Below are 20,284 nucleotides of genomic sequence, written 5' to 3' on the forward strand. Positions count from 1 at the left end.
ACTCATTTTGTATTTTGTATTTTTTGTAGCTTCTATAGGGCACTACTAAATGAAATATATATATATATATATATATATATATATATATATATATATATATATATATATATATAGGCAAAATAGGAAAAATGTACACATCTACAATCAGTTCAAAAGTTTTCACCCCCTTCTTTTAATGCGTTGTTTTCCCTCTGAAGTATCAGTGAGTGTTTGAACCTTCTGTAAAAGTGGCATATGAGTTCCTCAGCTGTCCTCAGTGTGAAAAGATGGATTTAAAATTCATACAGTCATTGTTGGAAAGGGTTCAAATACACAAAAATGCTAATAAAAAATAGAATTTGTGGGACCTGAAGGATTTTTCTGAAGAACAGTGGGAGGGACAGGACAAAAGTACTCAATAAGAACCATCACTTAAAAAAAACACAGCTGTGGATCATTTAGGTAACAACAAAGTTTCAAGAATCAGATGTATGTAAACTTTTGAACGTCATTTTTAGAAACTATTATTTAGATGTAAGCATATTTTATGTGAAATATCTTATTCAAATCAGTACTTAATTAAAAAAAAAAACATTTTTGTATGATCCCTCTTATTTTGGTAAAATAATTCACATTTTGCAGATTCTGCAAGGTGTATGTAAACTTTTGACCTCAACTGTATCATATAAATCATATATAAATACGAATACATATATACATGTAAATATTTCTTTAAAATATACATGTACATGTGTGTATTTATATATGCATATAAATATACATAGAACACAAACTTCTATTCTGGATGCGATTAATCGTGATGAATGGATTTGGCAGCACAATTACATATCACTTAAAATCCTCTAAAAATAAAAAGTGTCTTACCAGTGCAGCCATAGGGCCCAAACCCGTATGTCCCAGGCGCACACTGATCACATTTACGGCCAATAACATTGGGTTTACAATGACATTGACCTCCGACTTTGTCACACTCGGCACTCGTTGAACCCTGAGGGTCACACTGACAAGCTGCAGAAACAAAAAGTTTAAACTTGAATTTTTAAGAAGCCATTCATAAGAATCTAAACATCAGCATGAGTATTCTAAATAAAAAAGGAATTGGTGCATTGTGATGTGACTGTTGTTTTGACAGGACACAGAGAAGGGACCTTTTAAGGAATAGCTCACCCAAAAATTACCCAATTCTGTCATTAATTACTCACCCTCATGTCGTTCCTTAAGATTTTTTTTTTTTTCAAAAATCCAAGAGCTTTCTGACCCTGCATAGACAGCAATGCAACCGACGTGTTCAAGGTCCAGAAAGGTAGTAAGGATATTGTTAAAATAATCCATGTGACATCAGTGGTTCAACCTTCATTTCATGAAGCTACGAGAATACTTTTTGTGCGAGAAAACAAAAATAACAGACAATTTCTTCTCTTCCGATGCGCATTCACAAGATTACCACAACGCATGCGTGTGTCACTATTTTCATGATGTCCTTACTACCTTTCTGGGCCTTGAATGTGTCAGTTGTGTTGCTGTCTATGCAGGGTCAGAAAGCTCTTGGATTTCATCAAATATATCTTAATTTCTGTTCTGAACGAAAGTCTTATGTATTTGGAACGACATGAAGGTGAGTAATTAATGGCAGAATTAAAATTTTTCTATGAACTATCCCTTCAACCCTTGACCCCATCACATGTGACTCACCCAGGGCACCGTTATACATGATTGCAGAGATGCTGCAGATGAGTGCAGTGCACAGCTCGGCCAGCGCAGGCATTGGCATGGTCATGAAGGAATCCAAACACATGTACAATTCCATCTCCTGACGTCGACGCTCATCTGGCTCATCATCACCCTGGAAACCTTGGAGCTCCTCATACCTGGGTATCAGTACAAGCTGTGTGGAAAGAGAGAGAAAGAGAGAAAGAGTAAGCATTTGTCATCATTAGATCATCAGAAGTCTAAACACTTTTATATAATTGCACCAGCAGGGGGCAGTAGTTGTTTTAACTGTGGTAAGGAAACTGCACAATGTACTTTCCTTGTTTTAAGCTTTTAACAAAATGTAAAAATGACTGAGAATTGTAAATGAGAAAGGATCCTTACTGAGTCTATCAGGGTGAAAGCAGTGAGATGTCGGTGGGACACGGCATGGCGCTGGAAACGGATGGACACCACATACTGGTTGTTGGGCTCAAAGCAAAAGGGCCTTGGCATTTCAACATACCTGTTGAGTTACAAACCATTACTAACAATATTCGTAAACAGTCTAATAATGCATATTTCTTTACTTTTACTGTGCAAATTTTTTTTTAAAGTTTACGCATATGCTGCCAAACCAAAATTATTCAGACACCAGGTATCATTTTGGATATTTTTTTACTAGTGGGTGCAAGGCACTTTAGTTCATTTATGTAAGTGAGGATAGCAAAATAAAGTAAACTGTGACATATTATACCAAAAAATTCTTCATACAGTGGACTACCAGTAAAACTGATACAAATTTGGGACCAAGAATTGTTCAGATACTTTGACCTGACCAAGTTTTGCTTAAGTGTTTTTTTCTTAAATTGCTAATGCAACCTTTTTACATCACAGACTGAACAAAATTAAGCATTGCTTGGTAATTGGTCATCAAAGTATTGATAGTTGTGTAAATATTGTCATACTACAGTTGTAATCCATTACATACCTTTCTATCAAAGTTATCTGGCATTATCAAGATGAATTTGTTCTGACACAGTTTAACTCTTGAGTTCTTGTCACATTTTATTACCATTTTCTAAACTATAGTGAATAAACTGTGATGAAATGTGAGAAATGTTGAAGGTGTCTTAATTTTTGGTTTGACTGTACAACAGGGTCTAAAAATCTGATGGGATTGAAAGAAAATGTTACATTTATTGTCTAATTTAACAGTATAAATAAAGTTTTAAGTTTTTTAAATTGTAAATTTATGGAATATAAATATGGAATGAAATAACACTGTGATCTATTTCAATAGATCATAATCATATAATAATATTTCTATTTAAAATAAAAAACAATTCTGAAAATATACACACTACCAATAATTTGTTTTAATGCTTATCTAAGACTGCATTTACTTGATCAAATATACTGCAAAAAAGATATTGTGAAATATTATTGCAGTTTAAAATAACTGTTTCCTATTTGAATATATTTTAAAAATGAATTTATTCATGTGATGAAAAAGCATCATTACGCCAGCCTTCAGTGTCACATGATCCTTCAGAAATCAGTCTAATATTCGGACTTTCTGCTCAAGAAACACTTATTATTAATATCAGTATTGAAAACAGTTGTGCCGCTCAGTATTTTTTAGCATTCTTTAATTTATACTTCAATTCTCTCATTTTTTATTTGTTTAATATAGAAATATTTTAATTTATAAGTCAATAAAATTATAAACATCTTTACTGTCACTTTTCGATTGAATGCATCCTTGCTAAATAAAAGTATTTCTTTCAAAAAACAAAAACAAAAATGAGTGCTGGGCAACGATTAATCGCAATTAATCGCATCCAAAATAAAAAAATTTGTGTACAATACATAATATTTGTGCGTGTGCACTGTGTATATTAATGTGTATATATAAAGACACACACATACAGGTTATATTTTAAAAATATATACATGCATTTACATGTATATATTTATATTCATATAATATATATTACATAAATATATATTTATAATATAAACATCTTAAATGTATACAGTACATACATGTGTGTGTATTTATATATACATAATAAATATACACAGTACACACATATATTATGTAAACTATTTTTTTTATTTTAGATGCAATTAATGACGATTAATCATTGCCCAGTACTAACAAAAATAAATTAAATAATAATAAAATAATAAATATTTTATAAAAATTTAAAATTTTCCTGGCCCCAAACTTTTGAACAGCAGTGTACAGTACATGACAGAAATATGCAATTACTATGTGAGACATGATTGTTATTTTTATTCACAAACTACCAATATATTTCACCAGCTTTAATCGGGTGGAGCACAGCTGCTTCCTCTCACTATGTTAACAACATTCATTGACTCAAATCCCTTTCCAGCACCAGACAGCCACCCTTATTTAGTTTCCCTCAGTGACAGCAGCTCCACCAGCCTGATAATGTCTGTGAAGTCTTATCTCCTGCCTGGGTTTTATTTCGCCATCCAAAGACTTAGACCAGTAATACACCCAGATTGAACTTCCCAAACTCACCTGACTTCCCGTCTCCTTTCATTTTCTCCTGTTCCTCCTATTTTCTTACTCAGCCAGTGTCTTATTTTTTAATTCTCTGTGGTTGCTCAAAAGGATATGCAGCTTTTGACAAAGTCTAATTTACTTCTGCATTCCCTGAGTCTTGGGACGAGGCCAGAAATCAGATTAGAGTCAGATTACAATGGCACCCAAAAACTTAGCCATGTAGGAAAATGATCAAAACAACTGCCGTGGAACTCTGTTTCCCATGAAGTGAGGGTGGGCTATACAAGGTTTTAAAATAGTGCTTTGTACTTAATAGTACATAAGTCTACACTACACTACCTATGAATGAAGTGCTTACAAAGAAATATGAATGCGTACTTGAATCAAAAAACAAAGCATTCCTGAAATGTCAGGTAAACACGGACACACACAGACATAAACACAATGATGTTACCTTCTGTGGTGGGACATCGTGACTGTGTACATCTGCTCTGTGGGCAGCATGTTTCCACAGCGAAGACTTGTGGGTAAATCCAGGGATGTGACGCTCACTAGTGCCTCCCAGTCCTCTGTAGACTGCAAACATTAAAAAAGAATAGACAAAATAAGTAATACTAAACTTTAAATTTAAACCAAAGATTATATTTTGCGATAATTTATTAAGTAAATACATTGTTAAAAAAAAAAAAAAAAAAATCGAATTTATTCTTTTTTAAAATGTTTTTTAAAGAAGTCTCTTTTGCTCACCAAGCATGCATTTATTTGATCCAAATTACTATTTAAAATAACTGTTTTTCCATTTGAATATATTTTAAAATGTAATTTATTCCTGTGATCAAAGATGAATTTTCAGCATCATTACTCCAGTCTTCAGTTTAACATGATTTTTCAGAAATCAATCTAATATGCTGACTTTCTGTTTAAGAAACATTTATTTTTTTTATCATTTTTTATTTTATCAATATTTAAAACAGTTGAGTAACTTTTTCAGGATTCTTTGATCAAAAGAAAGATCCAAAGATCTGAAAAAGCTAAAAGGCTTTTGTAACATTAAACACTATACCATAGAAATTAATACTTTTATTTAACAAGGATGCTTTAAATTGTTCAAAAGTGATGATAAAAGACATTTATAATGTGACAAAAGATTTCTATTTTAGAGAAATGCTGTTCTTCTGAACTTCCTATTCAATAAAGAAACCTGAAAAAATTCTGCTCAGCTGTTTTTAACATAATAACAGTAATAATATTAATAATAAATGTTTTTTTGAGCAGCACATCAAAATGTTTAAATGATTTCTGAAGGATTATGTGACACTAAAGTCTGGAGTAATAATGCTAAAAATACAGCTTTGAAATCGCAGGAATAAATTACATTTTAAAATATATTCAAATAGATAATTATTTTAAATAGTAAAAATATTTCAAAATGTTACTGTTTTGGCTGCACTTTTGATCAAATAAATGCAGGGTTGGTGAGCACAAGAGAAGTATTTAAAAAACATTACAATCTCTTACAATCAAAAACTTTTGACTGATAGTGTACATTTATTAAGCACATATTAAATGTAATTAATAGTGAATATATGTTTCTTATTCTAAACTGCTACCAAATATGTCAATGAGGTAGAAAACATTCACTAGTTTAATCTCTGAATTAATTTTCTGACTCACCGGCAGATATTTGTTTCAGCCTAAACTCACTTAACTTTAATACATTTTTCAGAAAAACAAAACTTGTCATCAAATCATGTCATTTTCCTTCTTAAGTAAATGTGTATTGATTTAAGAATGTTTAAATTTTTATACTGGAAAAGAGAAAATGTATTTGTGTTTTGAAACATGGTAACTGGTTTCTGTTCTAAGCTTGTCCCAGATGGTGATGTAGCCTGGTCCAGCTACTAATCAGCTATTTTGAAGCAGTCTCCCACATGTTTCATACTACTCACCTCTGGCTCGTATCTGATCATAATGTCATACTCCATAGCGTAAGGGATGTTGCTGATGGTAAACTCAAGGCCAGCGCCGTCTTTAACCCGAGCAAAGCCCGGCCCGGTCCATGTGACCATCTGACCTGGTTGTCTCTCTCTATGCACTGTGCTTACGCTGGGCTGAAAACAGATTCACAGATTCATATTAAACTACATACAGCAGTGAAGTGTAAGGGATGGACTGGCTGATGAAGGCGGAAATGGAATTATCTGCAACTTACAGTTTGCTGCAACTGTCGGATGCGTCTCAGGGCTGCCCTCTGCTGCTGGGCAATGTGTCGGCGATGATGACGACGTTTTCTTAGCTGATTGTTGAGATGCTGCACGCAGTCGGTCTCAGCCTGAGGCCTTGGGTTGCCCTTAAAAAACATTTCAAAGTCATCACTTGACCAGAAATAATACCAAATGTGACTTTTAATGTATTTTGTTACTCATTAGTTGATCAGACAGCCTAAAGTTAATTAAAACATTTTATACAATATTCTGAAGCATCATGTGACACTGAAGACTAAAGTAATGACTGCTGAAAATTCTGCTTTGCCGTCACAGGAATAAATTACATTTAAAAAATATTAAAATACAAGAGGTTGTTAATTTCTAATAACAGTTTACATTTCAATCACTCTTTTAACACCCAAACACAAACGTTTGAACACAACATGACACCCATTCTGAAAAAAAGGTGAGTGAGGTAGCGGGCAGTGAAAGTGTGAACTGGAATGATGGTGAAGAAAGTGAGAGACTGTGTGAACCAGACAGTGCTGGTGTGTGTTTATATGTGTGGTGGGCATTAATAACTCTCTCTGACAGGCTGGCATATGTCCTGCTCTCAGATCTTATTCTGGGTCACTTCAGCTGTGGATCTCTGGAGCATTCTGCAGTTCATCTGCGTGTTTGTTTGTGTATGCCATAGTTGCCTAGAGTGGAAAAAACTCTACTTATGATAGAAAAAACTGCCAATGCAAAAATATATATTTTTTTAATATATATTTTTTTAAAGATTTATTTTCACTAGAATAGTACACTGGCTTTTTAGTGCCATGTTAAAAAAATGTAAGATTAAAGTCGTAATATTTTGAGAATAAAGTCTAAATGTTTCAATAATAAAGTCAAAATTACGATAATAAAGTCAAAATGTTTTGAGAATAAAGTTGAAATGTTTTCGAGAATGAAGTCGAAATTACGAGAATCAAATTTTAGCAATTAAAGTTATGATATTTTGAGAGTATAGCCTGCGCATGCAAATGGCTCAGATTGGGAGCACCAGGAGAAGTTGCCAGGCCATCAGAAATGTTACTCTCAAAATATTATAACTTTAATCTCAGAATTTGCTACATATTAATTTCTTGTCATTTTGACTTTATTCTCAAAATATTTTGACTTTACTCTCGAAACATTTCGACTTTATTCTCGAAACACTTCAACTTTTTTCTTGTAATTTTGACTTTATTCTCAAAACATTTTGGCTTTATTCTCGAAATATTTCAACTTTTTTTTTAATATTTTGACTTTAGTCTCATAATATTTTGATTTCATTCTTGTAATTTCAACTTTATTTTCGAAATATTTTGACTTTATTCTCGAAATATTTCATCTTTATTCTCGAAAAATTCCAACTTTATTCTTTAAGTATCTGGCCTTTATTTCTGTAATTTCGGCTTTATTCTCGAAATATTTCGACTTTAGTCTTGTATTATTTCGACTTTATTTTCAAAATATTAAGACTTTATTCATGTAACATTTCGACTTTATTTTTGTAATTTCGACTTTATTCTTGTAATATTTCAACTTTATTTTTGAAATGTTCCAACTTCATTCTCGAAATATTTTGACTTTATTCTCTTAATTTTGACTGTATTCTCGAAATTATTTCTACTTTATTCTCATAATATTTATACTTTATTCTCGTAATTTTTACTTAATTATTAAAATATTTCAACTTTATTCTCGAAATATTTTGACTTTATTCTTGCAATTTTTACTTTATTTTCGAAATATTTCAACTTTATTCTCGCAATTTTTACTTTATTCTCGAAATATTTCAACTTTATTCTTGAAATATTGTGATTTTAATCTCGTAATCTTACAATGCAACTGACACGTTCAAGGCCCAGAAAGGTAGTAAGGGCATTAAATAGCTTATGTGACATCAGTGGTTCAACCGTAATGTTATGAAGCCATGGGTTGTAGTACTCCTGTGAACATGCATCAAAGACTGACGCGGAAGAGAAGAAATTGTTGGATAAAGTCGTTAATACAGTAATAAAATTACAGTTGAACCACTGATGTCACATGGACTATTTTAACATTTAATGTCCTTACTACCTTTCTGGGTCTTGTACATGGTAGTTGCGTTGCTGTCTATGCAAGGTCAGAAAGCTCTCAGATTTGATAATCAGATTTGAAATATCGTTGTTTGTGTTCCAAAGATGAACAAAGGTCTTACAGGTTTGGAAAGACATGAGGATAAGTAATTAATGACAGAATTTTCATTTGTGGGTGAACCATCCCTTTAAGGTGAAAGAAGTTGTTTTTGCACTGAATTTTTAACCAAAGCTATCACCAAACCCAAGGGTGACTCAGAGGATATGATGGTATCAGATAGGCATGCTGCTCTGATTGTTTTGTCACACAGAGCAGTGGAAGTGAAGGTACCTGAGGGTTCAAATCACATAAATGTAAAACCGTCTACCCTGTCGGTTTATATTAAACACATTACATCAACATTTAAGGACCGAAAGATCCAGCTGAACTGAAAAATTTAAGAATTCTTTCTCAGACATTACTCGATCTATGTGCCTGATCCTGTTTCCATGACCCATGATACCAGCATCACCCCCAAGAGCAGAACAGACACCTATTCATAACAACAGGAAGATTTATAACAGTACCCTGATAATATGACATGAACTCTAGACAGTTTAGGCTGCCAAAAAGAAAAACAATACATAGTTAAAATGCCATTACTAGGTGGATTTTAGAAATGTGATCTCCGTGCAATTGAGCATTACTCACTGGAAGAGCAGGATCATCAGGGGAGCGACCTATAGCTTCCTCTGCTTCATATTTGCTATAGTCCAAAGAAGCACAGAAAAACGCAGGCTGCACGTCAGAACACTGCCGACCAATCAGATGAGGCCGACACTCACACTGACCATTGTCCATCCTGCATCTGAAGGTGAAAGAGAACAGAGTTTAGAGAATATTGTCTTAAGATATCTTCAAAACACCTCAAATCAGGGGTTTAATGGTTTGCTTTCATAATAAAATCAGTTCACGTTCTGTGGATTTTTTTTTTTTTTTATTATTTAAGGGAAAAATATTTACAGGAAAAAAATGCATAGAAAACACATCTGGAAAATAGTTTCAAAATGTTTATTGTTTTCACCTTGCAGTTCAGCAACAAACTAAAGAGTTCTTGACTTCAGTACCCATCCCAATCGAATCCCAAAAGAATGCAGGACTTTAATCTTGGCATATCAAAACTACACCCAGATACCAGACACTTCCTTATTGCTAAGCAAGGGTAAATACCCATTTAAATGCAATAACTGGCATCAGTGACTCACCTGCTGCTGGTTGCTCCACCAAAGTCACAGTCGCAAGGTCTGCAACCAGCCAAATCATTACTGAGTCCCCAGTATTCAGGCTGCACACAAACACATACATACATACAGGCATTTTCTGAATTTTCAATATTAAAACTGCAAATTTTTTTGTGACGGTTATAGATTAAGGAGAGAGTGAAGTCCTACCAGGCACTGGTTGCAGTAGCGGCCGGTTACGTATCTCTTACAGGAGCAGTCACCACTGATCTGATCACACGGTGCCCCAATCATAGTTATGCCACGGGGGTCACAGTTACATGCTGCCAATGACATACACATAAACACATTAAATGTCACATTCAGAGCCCCCCTGGTGAGCATAAGAGCCTAAACTTTTGTATTGTTTAAAGGGAAGCCCAGGTATTACAGCTTGTATGGCTTAATATAACGTAAATGTCTCTTACTGAAATATGTAGTAGAAAACCCTTGAAAGATTTACGTTAAAAAATACACATTGTTTTATACATATTTTGGACTATGGGGGGCACCATTATTTCGATGATGTCAAGTGGTTGCACTCGGTGAGTTACTAGCGCTATCTGCACTATTTTTTACCGGAAGTCGGAAAATAAAATATTGAGTACGATGACCGCAGCTTCTGAAAGAGCTTACAGGTGGCAATGGATATAAGCGTAAGCAAATGCTGTACCATTGATTTTTTCCTCAAAATGAGTCTAAATGCTCCCTGGATATCAAGTGAAATCCACATTGAGAAAGTTCTTCAGTGGCTGCGGCGTCATGACAAGCATCGGCATGTTTACATCCTGCCAGGATGGCATCTAGCATTTCTTGTCTCTGCCGTTTGTAAGCTCTTTCAGTAGCTGTGGTCTACTACAAGCCTCAAAGGCATCAGAACTAAAGTGGAGAGAACAAAGACGCAGGTCTTTAGGAAGTTTTATTCATCCACAGGCATCTTCCCATTCTTTTCTCCTTGTCTTATCACTAGGAAAGCAGTGAAGACTTACATTGCTTCTCTTGTTGCCCTTCGACTGAAAATTATAACCAAAAGTTATCAGTCATCAGTATTTTATTTCAAGAGTTGTGTTGGGGTTAAAATTGCAACAGGTAGCACCAGCAGTTAACCGAGTGCAACCATTTGACATCATCAAAATAACGCCCCCCCCCCCCCCCAGTCTAAAATATGTATAAAACGACGTGGATTTTTTAAATAATGTAAATCTTTCATGGGTTTCTACTACATATTTCAGTAAGAGACATAGTTTATGTTATATTATGCCATACAAGTCCTAATACCCAGGGTTCCCTTTAAAATTGGAACAGTTTCTAGTTGTCAAGTGTTAGTAGAGCACGTGTGATGAACCTAAGCTGAACTTACTTCAAAAAGCACAGAATCACTTACGTTCACATCCCAGTGGGTTGTCAAGACTGAGTCCATAGTGTCCCTCTTTGCAGTAGTCGCAGCGCTGACCCTTAACGTTTTGCTTACAGCGACACTGACCACCAATCATACCCAGATCTGGATCAGTATGACTATCACAAATTCCTCCCTCGACAGATCCCACCGGGTCACAGTCACAGGCTGCAAACAAACAGGAAACAACATGAACAACAGGCAGGAGAAACCATGCACAAAAAAGACTATGACATGAAAATGAACAACTTACGAATACATGCTGCTGGGTCTCTGATGTCTTTAGTTGGATCCTGATGGTAAAAATGTTTACAGGTTTCACAGTTGCGACCCATGGTGTTGTGGAGACAGTTATCACATACACCTCCACTGATGTTGCCCGTAGCCAGATACACCGCCATGTCAAAATGACACTGGTTGGAGTGACCATTACAGTTGCATTCTGGGGAAAAAAATCACAAAGTAAGACTTATTTGTTATTTGTATTGGGATAAGTCATTTTCTACATCTACACTTCTACATCCACGTGTACAGCATCTTACCCCTGCATGTATGTGCGTTATCAATCTCTGCGGGCCTCCAGGGTGCATCATGGTGGAAATCTCTGCAGCGCTCGCAGTTTAATCCCACAGTGTTGTGCTTACACACACAACGTCCATGAATCTGATGGAATGGGATATATTAAATAGTGTGCTTCATTAACAATCCAACAATAATCAAGCTGTTATTTGAAATCAAAACTACAAATCTGTTTAAACGATACCCACCATGCCCGAATCCCTGTTGGTCACTCCGGGTACTGGTGCACACTCTGACGCATGACCATAGCAGAAGCAGCTCCCACGTACAACTAGCTCATACAGCGCATAGTAATATTTCTGCAGCACGTCAGGACGCCGGTCAAGCAGGTTATCACCCAGAGTGTGCAGTTTAGTAAAGTTTATCCGTAGGTTTGTGATCCGTAACAAATCTGAGGGAAGATTGTTAACGCACTGTGTGATTGGCAGCTACATTACATACAGTGCTGTATACAGTTGAAGCCAAACGTTTACATACACTTTGTAGAATTTGCTAAATGTTAATTATTTGACCTGAATTATTTAGTGTTGACCTGAATAAGATATTTCAAATGAAGTATGTTTACATATAGTCCACAAGAGAAAATAATTAATGAATTGATAAAAATTACCCCGTTCAAAAGTTTACAAACACTTGATTCTTTATACTGTGTTGTTACCTGAATGATCCATAGCTGTGTTGTTTTTTTTGTATAGTGATATTTGTTCATGAGTCCCTTGTTTGTCCCGAACAGTTAAACTGCCTCCTTTTCTTCAGAAAAATCCTTCAGGTCCCACAAATTCTTTGGTTTTTCAGTATTTTTGTGTATTTGAACTCTCTCCAACAATGACACTATGATTTTGAGATCCATCTTTTCACACTGAGGACAACTGACGGACTCATATGCAACTATAACAGAAGGTTCAAATGCTCATAGATGCTTTAGAAGGAAAAACCATACATTAAGAGCTGGGGGGTGAAAACTTTTTGAATTTGAAGATCAGGGTAAATGTAACTTATTTTGTCTTCTTGGGAACATGTAAGTATCTTCTGAAAGGTAGTACTAAATGAAAAATGTATGCTCTTAATGCATCGTTTTTCCTTATGAAGCATCAGTGAGCATTTGAACCTTCTGTAATATTTGCCCTCAGTTGTCCTCAGTGTGAAAAGATGGATCTTAAAATCATACAGCCATTGTTGGACAAAAATGCTAAAACACAAAAATGCTAAAAACCAAAGAATTTGTGGGCTTTTCTAAAGAACAGCAGACAGTTTAACTGTTCAGGACAAACAAAGGACTCATAAACAACTACCACTAAACAAAAAAACACAGCTGTGGATTTGAATAAAAATTAATGCATGACAGTTGCATGGTAAAGATTTGTTATTGTTCACCCACCCTGAATGTCAAGACTGTATGGGTCTTTGACTTGGATCGCAGGATCAAGCACCTTGTAGATGACCTAAAAAATAATATTAATGCAAACATATAGTGGGACTGTGGGTAAATGCTGCATTCAAAAGTAACAATAAAACTGAAACATATCCTTATTAATATAGCCTTAGCACACACTCACCTCTCCTTCAGTAGACGGCTCAATGTCAGAGTAGCGCTCCTCACAGATGACCTCATCGATAAACCGCAGCGAGTGGGCAGGAACCCGAGGGAAATTCTTGGTGCAGTTGTAGGCGAAGTAGCGATATGGCCTCCACGTACGGCCAAAATCAGAAGAACGCTCAATTATCATAGCAGCAGGCCTAAATGTCTGTGGAGATGCAAACAGAAGGTTAAAGCAGTGAAGAAGCTGGTTCACGTTCACTGATATATACTTAAAGGGATAGTTTGTCCAAAAATGAAAATTCTGCCATTAATTACTCATCCTCATGGTGTTCCAAACCTGTAAGACCTTCGTTCATCTTCGGAACACAAATTAAGATATTTTGGATGAAATCCAAGAGCTTTTTTTATTTAAAAAATTGTTGGATTAAAGGTGCCATAGAATGCATTGAGAGAATATTTAAAATTGTTCTCTGATATCTACATAGAAGGTATATGGCATAGGAAAGGGCAAAAAAACTCCAGAAATGGGTTTACAGGTCCATTTACAACCCTAGAATTTGCCCCTAGAATGAAATGCTCTGTTATTGGCTTATTTGGAAGCTTCATGAATATTAATGAGCTCTGCTCTGATTGGCTGTTTCACAGAGCTCAATAGCTCGCACATGGATAAAAAAATATATTTAATTAGGAGCTCTAGCCGCTTTTAATATGCGGTTTGTTCAATCTGCCATTTTGAATCGCGGACATTTTAGTCTGATTACTGTGATCGCATGTGCTCTGTGTAAAGTTACAATGCAGAGGGAGTGCTTCTTACCACACAAGTTGAGCTGCTTCTCATTCGCCATCATCAGGCAGTTATTTCTCCATCATTCACCATCATCAGCGCAGTCATCTCTCTGTTTATGTGGTAAGTGAAATCCTATGTAATGCAATGTAACAGGCTAGCGCTAGCATTAAGCTAACCGTGTCCCTTCTGTGGCTTGCCTTGTTTAAACGATGTGCTGACGTTAATGATGATTGGGCGATGCAAATGTTGGAAGCGTAACTATTAACAATCTCGGCTTTGGAATTGACCTATTTTTCGGTGGTCTTTTGCAAATACTAGATTTATATAAGAAGGAGGAAACGATGGTGTTTGAGACTCATGGTATGTCATGTCCATGTACTGAACTGTTATTATTTAACTATGCCATGGTAAATTCAGTTTTCCATTCTATGGCACCTTTAAGTCCATAAAATTACGGTTGAATCACTGATGTTACATGGACTAATTTAACGATGTCCTTACTACCTTTCTGGGCATTGAATGTGTCAGTCTATTGCTGTCTATGCAGGGTCAGAAAGCTCTCGGATTTCATCTAAAATATCATAATTTATGTTCTGAAGTTGAACAAAGGTCTCATGGGTTTGGTACGACATGAGGATGAGTAATTAATAACAGAATTTTCATTTTTGGGTGAACTATCCTTTTAATTATTATTGAGATATATTGCTGTGCTTGTGTATATCAATTTTTACTGTATACATACCTTAAATTTCATGATGAGATGAGTAAAATGAAACTCAGCCTCAAGATTTAGTCTAATACTGACATTCTCCTCTCCTGCACACAGACAAAAAAGTCGATAAAGTCATTATCTACAAGTATTCAGTGGAATTTATCCAGTTTTTTTTTTTCCATTACAAATTATTGAGTAAAAAGCATATTCAAAATTCATAGTTTTTAGGTAAAATAATTATTTATAAATACATTTCTTTGGTGTGGACAACAAACCTAAGACCACTAGCGAAAATGTTTTCATTCTATGTTGAAGGTCTATTTTAATTATTTATTTTTCTTTCTTTTTTAATGTACAATATACACCAACTAACTGTATATACCAATTAAAATGATTTAAATAATTATTTTTAATTTAATTAATACTTATCGTGTATTAAATTAGATTAAGATTAGAATTAAATTAGATTTTAAATGAAAAATTTAAAAGAGAAAAAACAATAACAACTAATTAATTTTAAAAAAATCATCACAAATTATTGTGTGAAAAGCATTTTTTTTTTAAATAACATGGATTTAATATCTTTCAGGTAGTACAATTACATAGGTCATACATATTCTGTTTTAATTTGGTGTTTTTAATTTTACTTTAAAAATGTTCTGTTTTAGATTTTTTTTTCTATTAAATACACCAGATTTTTTATGTTTTCTAAAGAAGTCTCTTCTGCTCACCAAGCCTGCATTTATTTTATTTGATCCAAAATACAGCAAAAACAGTAACATTTTGAAATATTTTTTTAACTGTTTTCTATTTTAATATATTTAAAAATGTTATTTATTCCCATGATTTCAAAAGTGAATTATTAATGTCATTACTCCAGTCACATGATCCTATAGATCCTATTAAAAATATTCTAATATTCTGATTTGCTGCTCAAAAAACATTTTTTATTATTATTATGTAGAAAACAGCTGATTTTCTCAGGTTTCTTAGATGAATAGAGAGTTCAGAAGAACAGCATTTTACCGAAATATAAATATAAAATAAAACAATATAAAAAAATGTCTTTATCATCACTTTTGATCAATTTGAAGCATCCTTGCTAAATAAAAGTATTCATTTATATAATTTCTCTTGTATAGTGTATAATGTTACAAAAGCTTTTTAATTAAGATAATTACTGATCTTTGGATCTTTCTATTCATCAAAGAATCCTGAAAAAATGCACTGTGTACTGTGTTTCTTGAACAGCAAATCAGCATATTTGAATGATTTTTGAAGGATCATGTGACACTGAAGACTGGAGTAATGATGCTGAAAATTTAGCTTTGAAATCACATTTTAAAATACAGTTAAACAGAAATCAGTTATTTTAAATAGTAATAATATTTTAATTAGGGCCGCCAAATGATTAATCGTGATTAATCACATCCAAAATAAAAGTTTGTGTTTATATAATAAATGTGTGAGTACTGAGTATATTAATAATGTATATATAAATACATACACATACATGTATATATTATAATAATAGTTGTCTATATATATCTATTTATATTTAATTCTATATACATATAAACTCTGTGTATTTTTATTAGGGCCGGGACTCGATTAAAAAAATTAATCTAATTAATTAGAGGCTTTGTAATTAATTAATCGAAATTAATCGCATTTTAATCGCATATAAATATTTGACCTGAGAACAGTGAGGAGTAAGTTTTTTTCATATGGATTTTTAATTATACCATTGAATGACTGAATACATAAGCTTAAGCAACAAAATATTGTTTATTTTTGTTCAACCAAGTCCAACAGACCAGTGCAATATTGCCATTAAGTGTAGCAATAGGCTCGATGTCCTGCGGTGATATGCGAATTCCTTGTTGCATAGCTTGCACACAACCATGCTCTTATCGACGCTTTCATCCATTAATTTTTTATAACAAAATTTCCCATCCACAGGGCCAACCAAAGCGGTCTCATCAGCTTCTTTGCCCACGTTCACTGTGGTTTGTTTTTGTCTGAACGCTAGTTGGTGCTCCAGTATAATCGGTCCGCTGAAACTTATCCAGTGAGAAACGTTCCGCAGTGCAAAAATAAGTGCGATTAAAATGTGTTAAAAAAAATTAACGCGTTATTTTTGTGTAATTAATTAATCTAAATTAACGCGTTAAAATCCCGGCCCTAATTTTTATATACATAATAAATTTACATAGTACTCACACATATATTATGTAAAAACAAACTTTTATTTTGGATGTGATTAATCACGATTAATCATTTGACAGCCCTAATTTTAATATTATTGCTTTTGCTGTATTTTGGATCAAATAAACACAGGCTTGGTGAGCAGAAGAGACTTGTTTAAAAAAACATTACAAATCTTACTGTTCAAAAACTTTTGACAGGTGGTGTACACAGCATACATTAACATGAAAAATGTGTACTAATAATAATTTGAATAACAAATTATTTTAACTACACTTATTACATATTAAATGGAAACAACAAAGACTTCTGGTCTCAAAACACAACCCTTACACACCATTTACAGATTGCCACCAGGTGAGTTCTCCTCTGCTGTCTCTCTGGTAGATGACATTCCCAACCCTGTGGCTATTGTTGTGATGATAGGCATTGTACGGCTTTCGGGAGTCACACTTAAAGCACTTATTTAAGTCCTGCAGAGAGACATAAGAAAGAAAAAGTGAGAACAATGCACTTAGCAACAGCAGCAGTCTGACAGGTGCCTCTCCACACCTTTTTTTAGGTACATTTTCATTTGTAATGACTTAAACCAGCATGGCTCGTGGCTCAGGTAGCTGCCAAGATATACAAAAAAATCTGGGTCATAGCCTGAGCAAAATCTTCCCTCAGAATGGGGGGCAACTTCCATGCCAGTCTGGAAGCAGAGGAGGAGAAGGGAATGGGCCCTCTGGAATCAGGTCAGAACATGAGCGTTAGCGTGGATGAATGCCAGAGCACTTTGTCTAAGCCGAGTTGTTGTCATGAGCAACAAAACCTCCAGCAGTGGCCTGGCTAAACCGACTGAGGCACGTGTATTTCTTCAGCTCCCCTTGAAAAGGTCACAGCGACGACCAGAAGCTCACTATCTATTTCACATCTTTACAAGCTCTGCAGGACATTGATAACAGCACTTGTACAATATTGTGCTTGCCACACACTAGACACATGCTTACTGGGGTAGTTTTGAGTGTGAGCTGCCAACAATAGGATTAGCAGTGATCAACTGGATTATGAACTACAGGAATGCTATGCTGGGGCCCTGCAAAAAAATACATATCTAATTCCTCTAGCACGACTTAACAGCTGTGTGGATTCACACAGTTTAAGTGCATGGACTGAAATTAGGGATAATAGAGATGAAGAAAGGCAATATCTAATATTTGAGGACTCCCATTCTAGTTTAGGATGTTTTTTGATGGGAGAATATATGCATATACACATTAAGTTTAAATTTATATTTATAAAAATAATTACTTCGATATGTTTAAAAAGTTATTTTTCTGCAGTGAAGACACCACACTTAAATTACACAATAGCTTTAATACATTTAAGACAATAATTGTTTGCAAAAATGTTTTAGGGATGTACGTTTTTTTAAGCTAAATTATATTTAAGTTTAAACAAACTATTTTTTAAACATGGCCTTGGAATAATATTTATTGGCAGAGGTGGTTTACGAATAATTCTCAACTGATCTGAAAATATTTCTCGTTTTACTTTATACAGTTTATACATGCAATTATTTCCATTCCAAAAGTTATTATAAAAGAATAATTATTTTTATTTTTGGAAACAATTCATTCATCCATACATTTATCCATCCATCCATTCTTATTCATTCATCCTCATCCATTAATTTATTCATATTTATTCATCCATCCCAATTCATTTATTCATTCTTTCATCCATCCTTATTCATTCATCTATCCATCCATTCTTATTCATTCATTCATTGATTCATTCATCCATCCTTATTCATTTATATTATTCATTCATCTATCCTTATTCATTTATTCATTCATCAGTCCATCCATTTATCCATTCTTATTAATTCATCATTATTCATTCATCCATCCATCATCCATCCTTACTCATCTATTCATTCATTCATCAATCCAGTGTTATTCATATATATTTATTCATCATTATTCATTCATTCATATTTATTCATTCATACAGACTTATTTATTCATTCATTCTTTCATTTATCCATCCTTTTTATCCATCTTCATTCATTCATTCATCCATCTATTATCTATCCTTATTCATTCATTCTTATTCATCAATCCCTCCTTCCATTTTTATTCATTCATCCTCATCCATTCATTTATTCATACCTCTCATCCATCCATCTCCTTATTCATTCACTTATTTATTCATTCATCCTAATTCATTTATTCATTCTTTCATCCATCCTTATTAATTTATCCTCATTCATTCATCTATCCATCCATTCTTATCCATTCATCCTCATTCATTGATTCATTCATCCATCCTTATTCATATTATTCATTCATCTATCCTTATTCATTTATTCATTCATCAGTCCATCAATTTATCCATTCTTATTAATTCATCCTCATTCATTCATCCATCCATCCATCACCCATCCTTACTCATTCATCCTCATTCATTCATTCATTCATTCATCCATCTATCATCCATCCTTATTCGTTCATTCATCAATCCAGTGTTATTCATATATTCATATATATTTATTAATCATTATTCATTCATTCATATTTATTCATTCATACAGACTTATTTATTCATTCATTCATTCATCCATCCCAATTCATTTATCCTTATTCATTCATCTATTCATCCATTCTTATTCATTCATTCTTTCATTTATCCATCCTTTTTATTCATCTTCATTCATTCATCCATTCATCTATTCATCCATTCTTATTCATTCATTCTTTCATTTATCCATCCTTTTTATTCATCTTCATTCATTCATCCATCCATCTATTTTCTATCCTTATTCATTCATTCATTCTTATTCATTCATCAATCCATCCTTATTAATTCATTCATTTATTCTTGTTTATTCATTCATCCAGATTTATTAATTCATTCATATTCATCCATTCATTCATTCTTTCATCCATCCAATTATCCTCATTTATTCATTAATTCCAGACTTATTCATTCATTCATTCCAATTAATTCATTCATCATGCTCATTCATTCATTTATCAGTCCATCATCCATCCTTACTCATTCATTCGCATTCATTCATTCATTCATATTTATTCATTCATCCAGACAGACGTATTCATTCATTCATATTCATTCATCCATCCATCCATCACAATGTATTATTCTTTCATCCATCCTTATTCATTTATACTTATTCATTCATTCATCCATTATTCCTTATTCATTCATTCATTCTTATTCACGATTTATTTATTCATCCTCATTTATGCAT

The 20,284-nt window shown here is 33.7% G+C and overlaps 1 protein-coding gene across 1 annotated transcript in view; it reads right to left on the bottom strand.

The window, feature by feature from the left end:
• The window catches only part of lamb2l (laminin, beta 2-like), a 64,557-nt gene that overhangs the window by 21,016 nt on the left and 23,257 nt on the right, over positions 1-20,284 (bottom strand). The window contains exons 3-19 of the mRNA XM_073822837.1: positions 17,366-17,501; positions 14,851-14,924; positions 13,338-13,526; positions 13,160-13,223; positions 11,970-12,172; positions 11,745-11,865; positions 11,456-11,644; positions 11,191-11,370; positions 9,978-10,090; positions 9,792-9,871; positions 9,238-9,394; positions 6,444-6,581; positions 6,181-6,342; positions 4,686-4,807; positions 2,095-2,215; positions 1,693-1,885; positions 865-1,008 (exon numbers count right to left, since the gene is read on the bottom strand). Of these exons, the coding sequence (XP_073678938.1) occupies positions 865-1,008; positions 1,693-1,885; positions 2,095-2,215; positions 4,686-4,807; positions 6,181-6,342; positions 6,444-6,581; positions 9,238-9,394; positions 9,792-9,871; positions 9,978-10,090; positions 11,191-11,370; positions 11,456-11,644; positions 11,745-11,865; positions 11,970-12,172; positions 13,160-13,223; positions 13,338-13,526; positions 14,851-14,924; positions 17,366-17,501 (2,386 nt within the window). The remainder of the gene's footprint in view (positions 1-864; positions 1,009-1,692; positions 1,886-2,094; positions 2,216-4,685; positions 4,808-6,180; positions 6,343-6,443; positions 6,582-9,237; positions 9,395-9,791; positions 9,872-9,977; positions 10,091-11,190; positions 11,371-11,455; positions 11,645-11,744; positions 11,866-11,969; positions 12,173-13,159; positions 13,224-13,337; positions 13,527-14,850; positions 14,925-17,365; positions 17,502-20,284) is intronic.

Source organism: Garra rufa, chromosome 18, assembly GCF_049309525.1.
Source record: "Garra rufa chromosome 18, GarRuf1.0, whole genome shotgun sequence".
In the NCBI taxonomy this organism is placed as follows: Eukaryota; Metazoa; Chordata; class Actinopteri; order Cypriniformes; family Cyprinidae; genus Garra; species Garra rufa.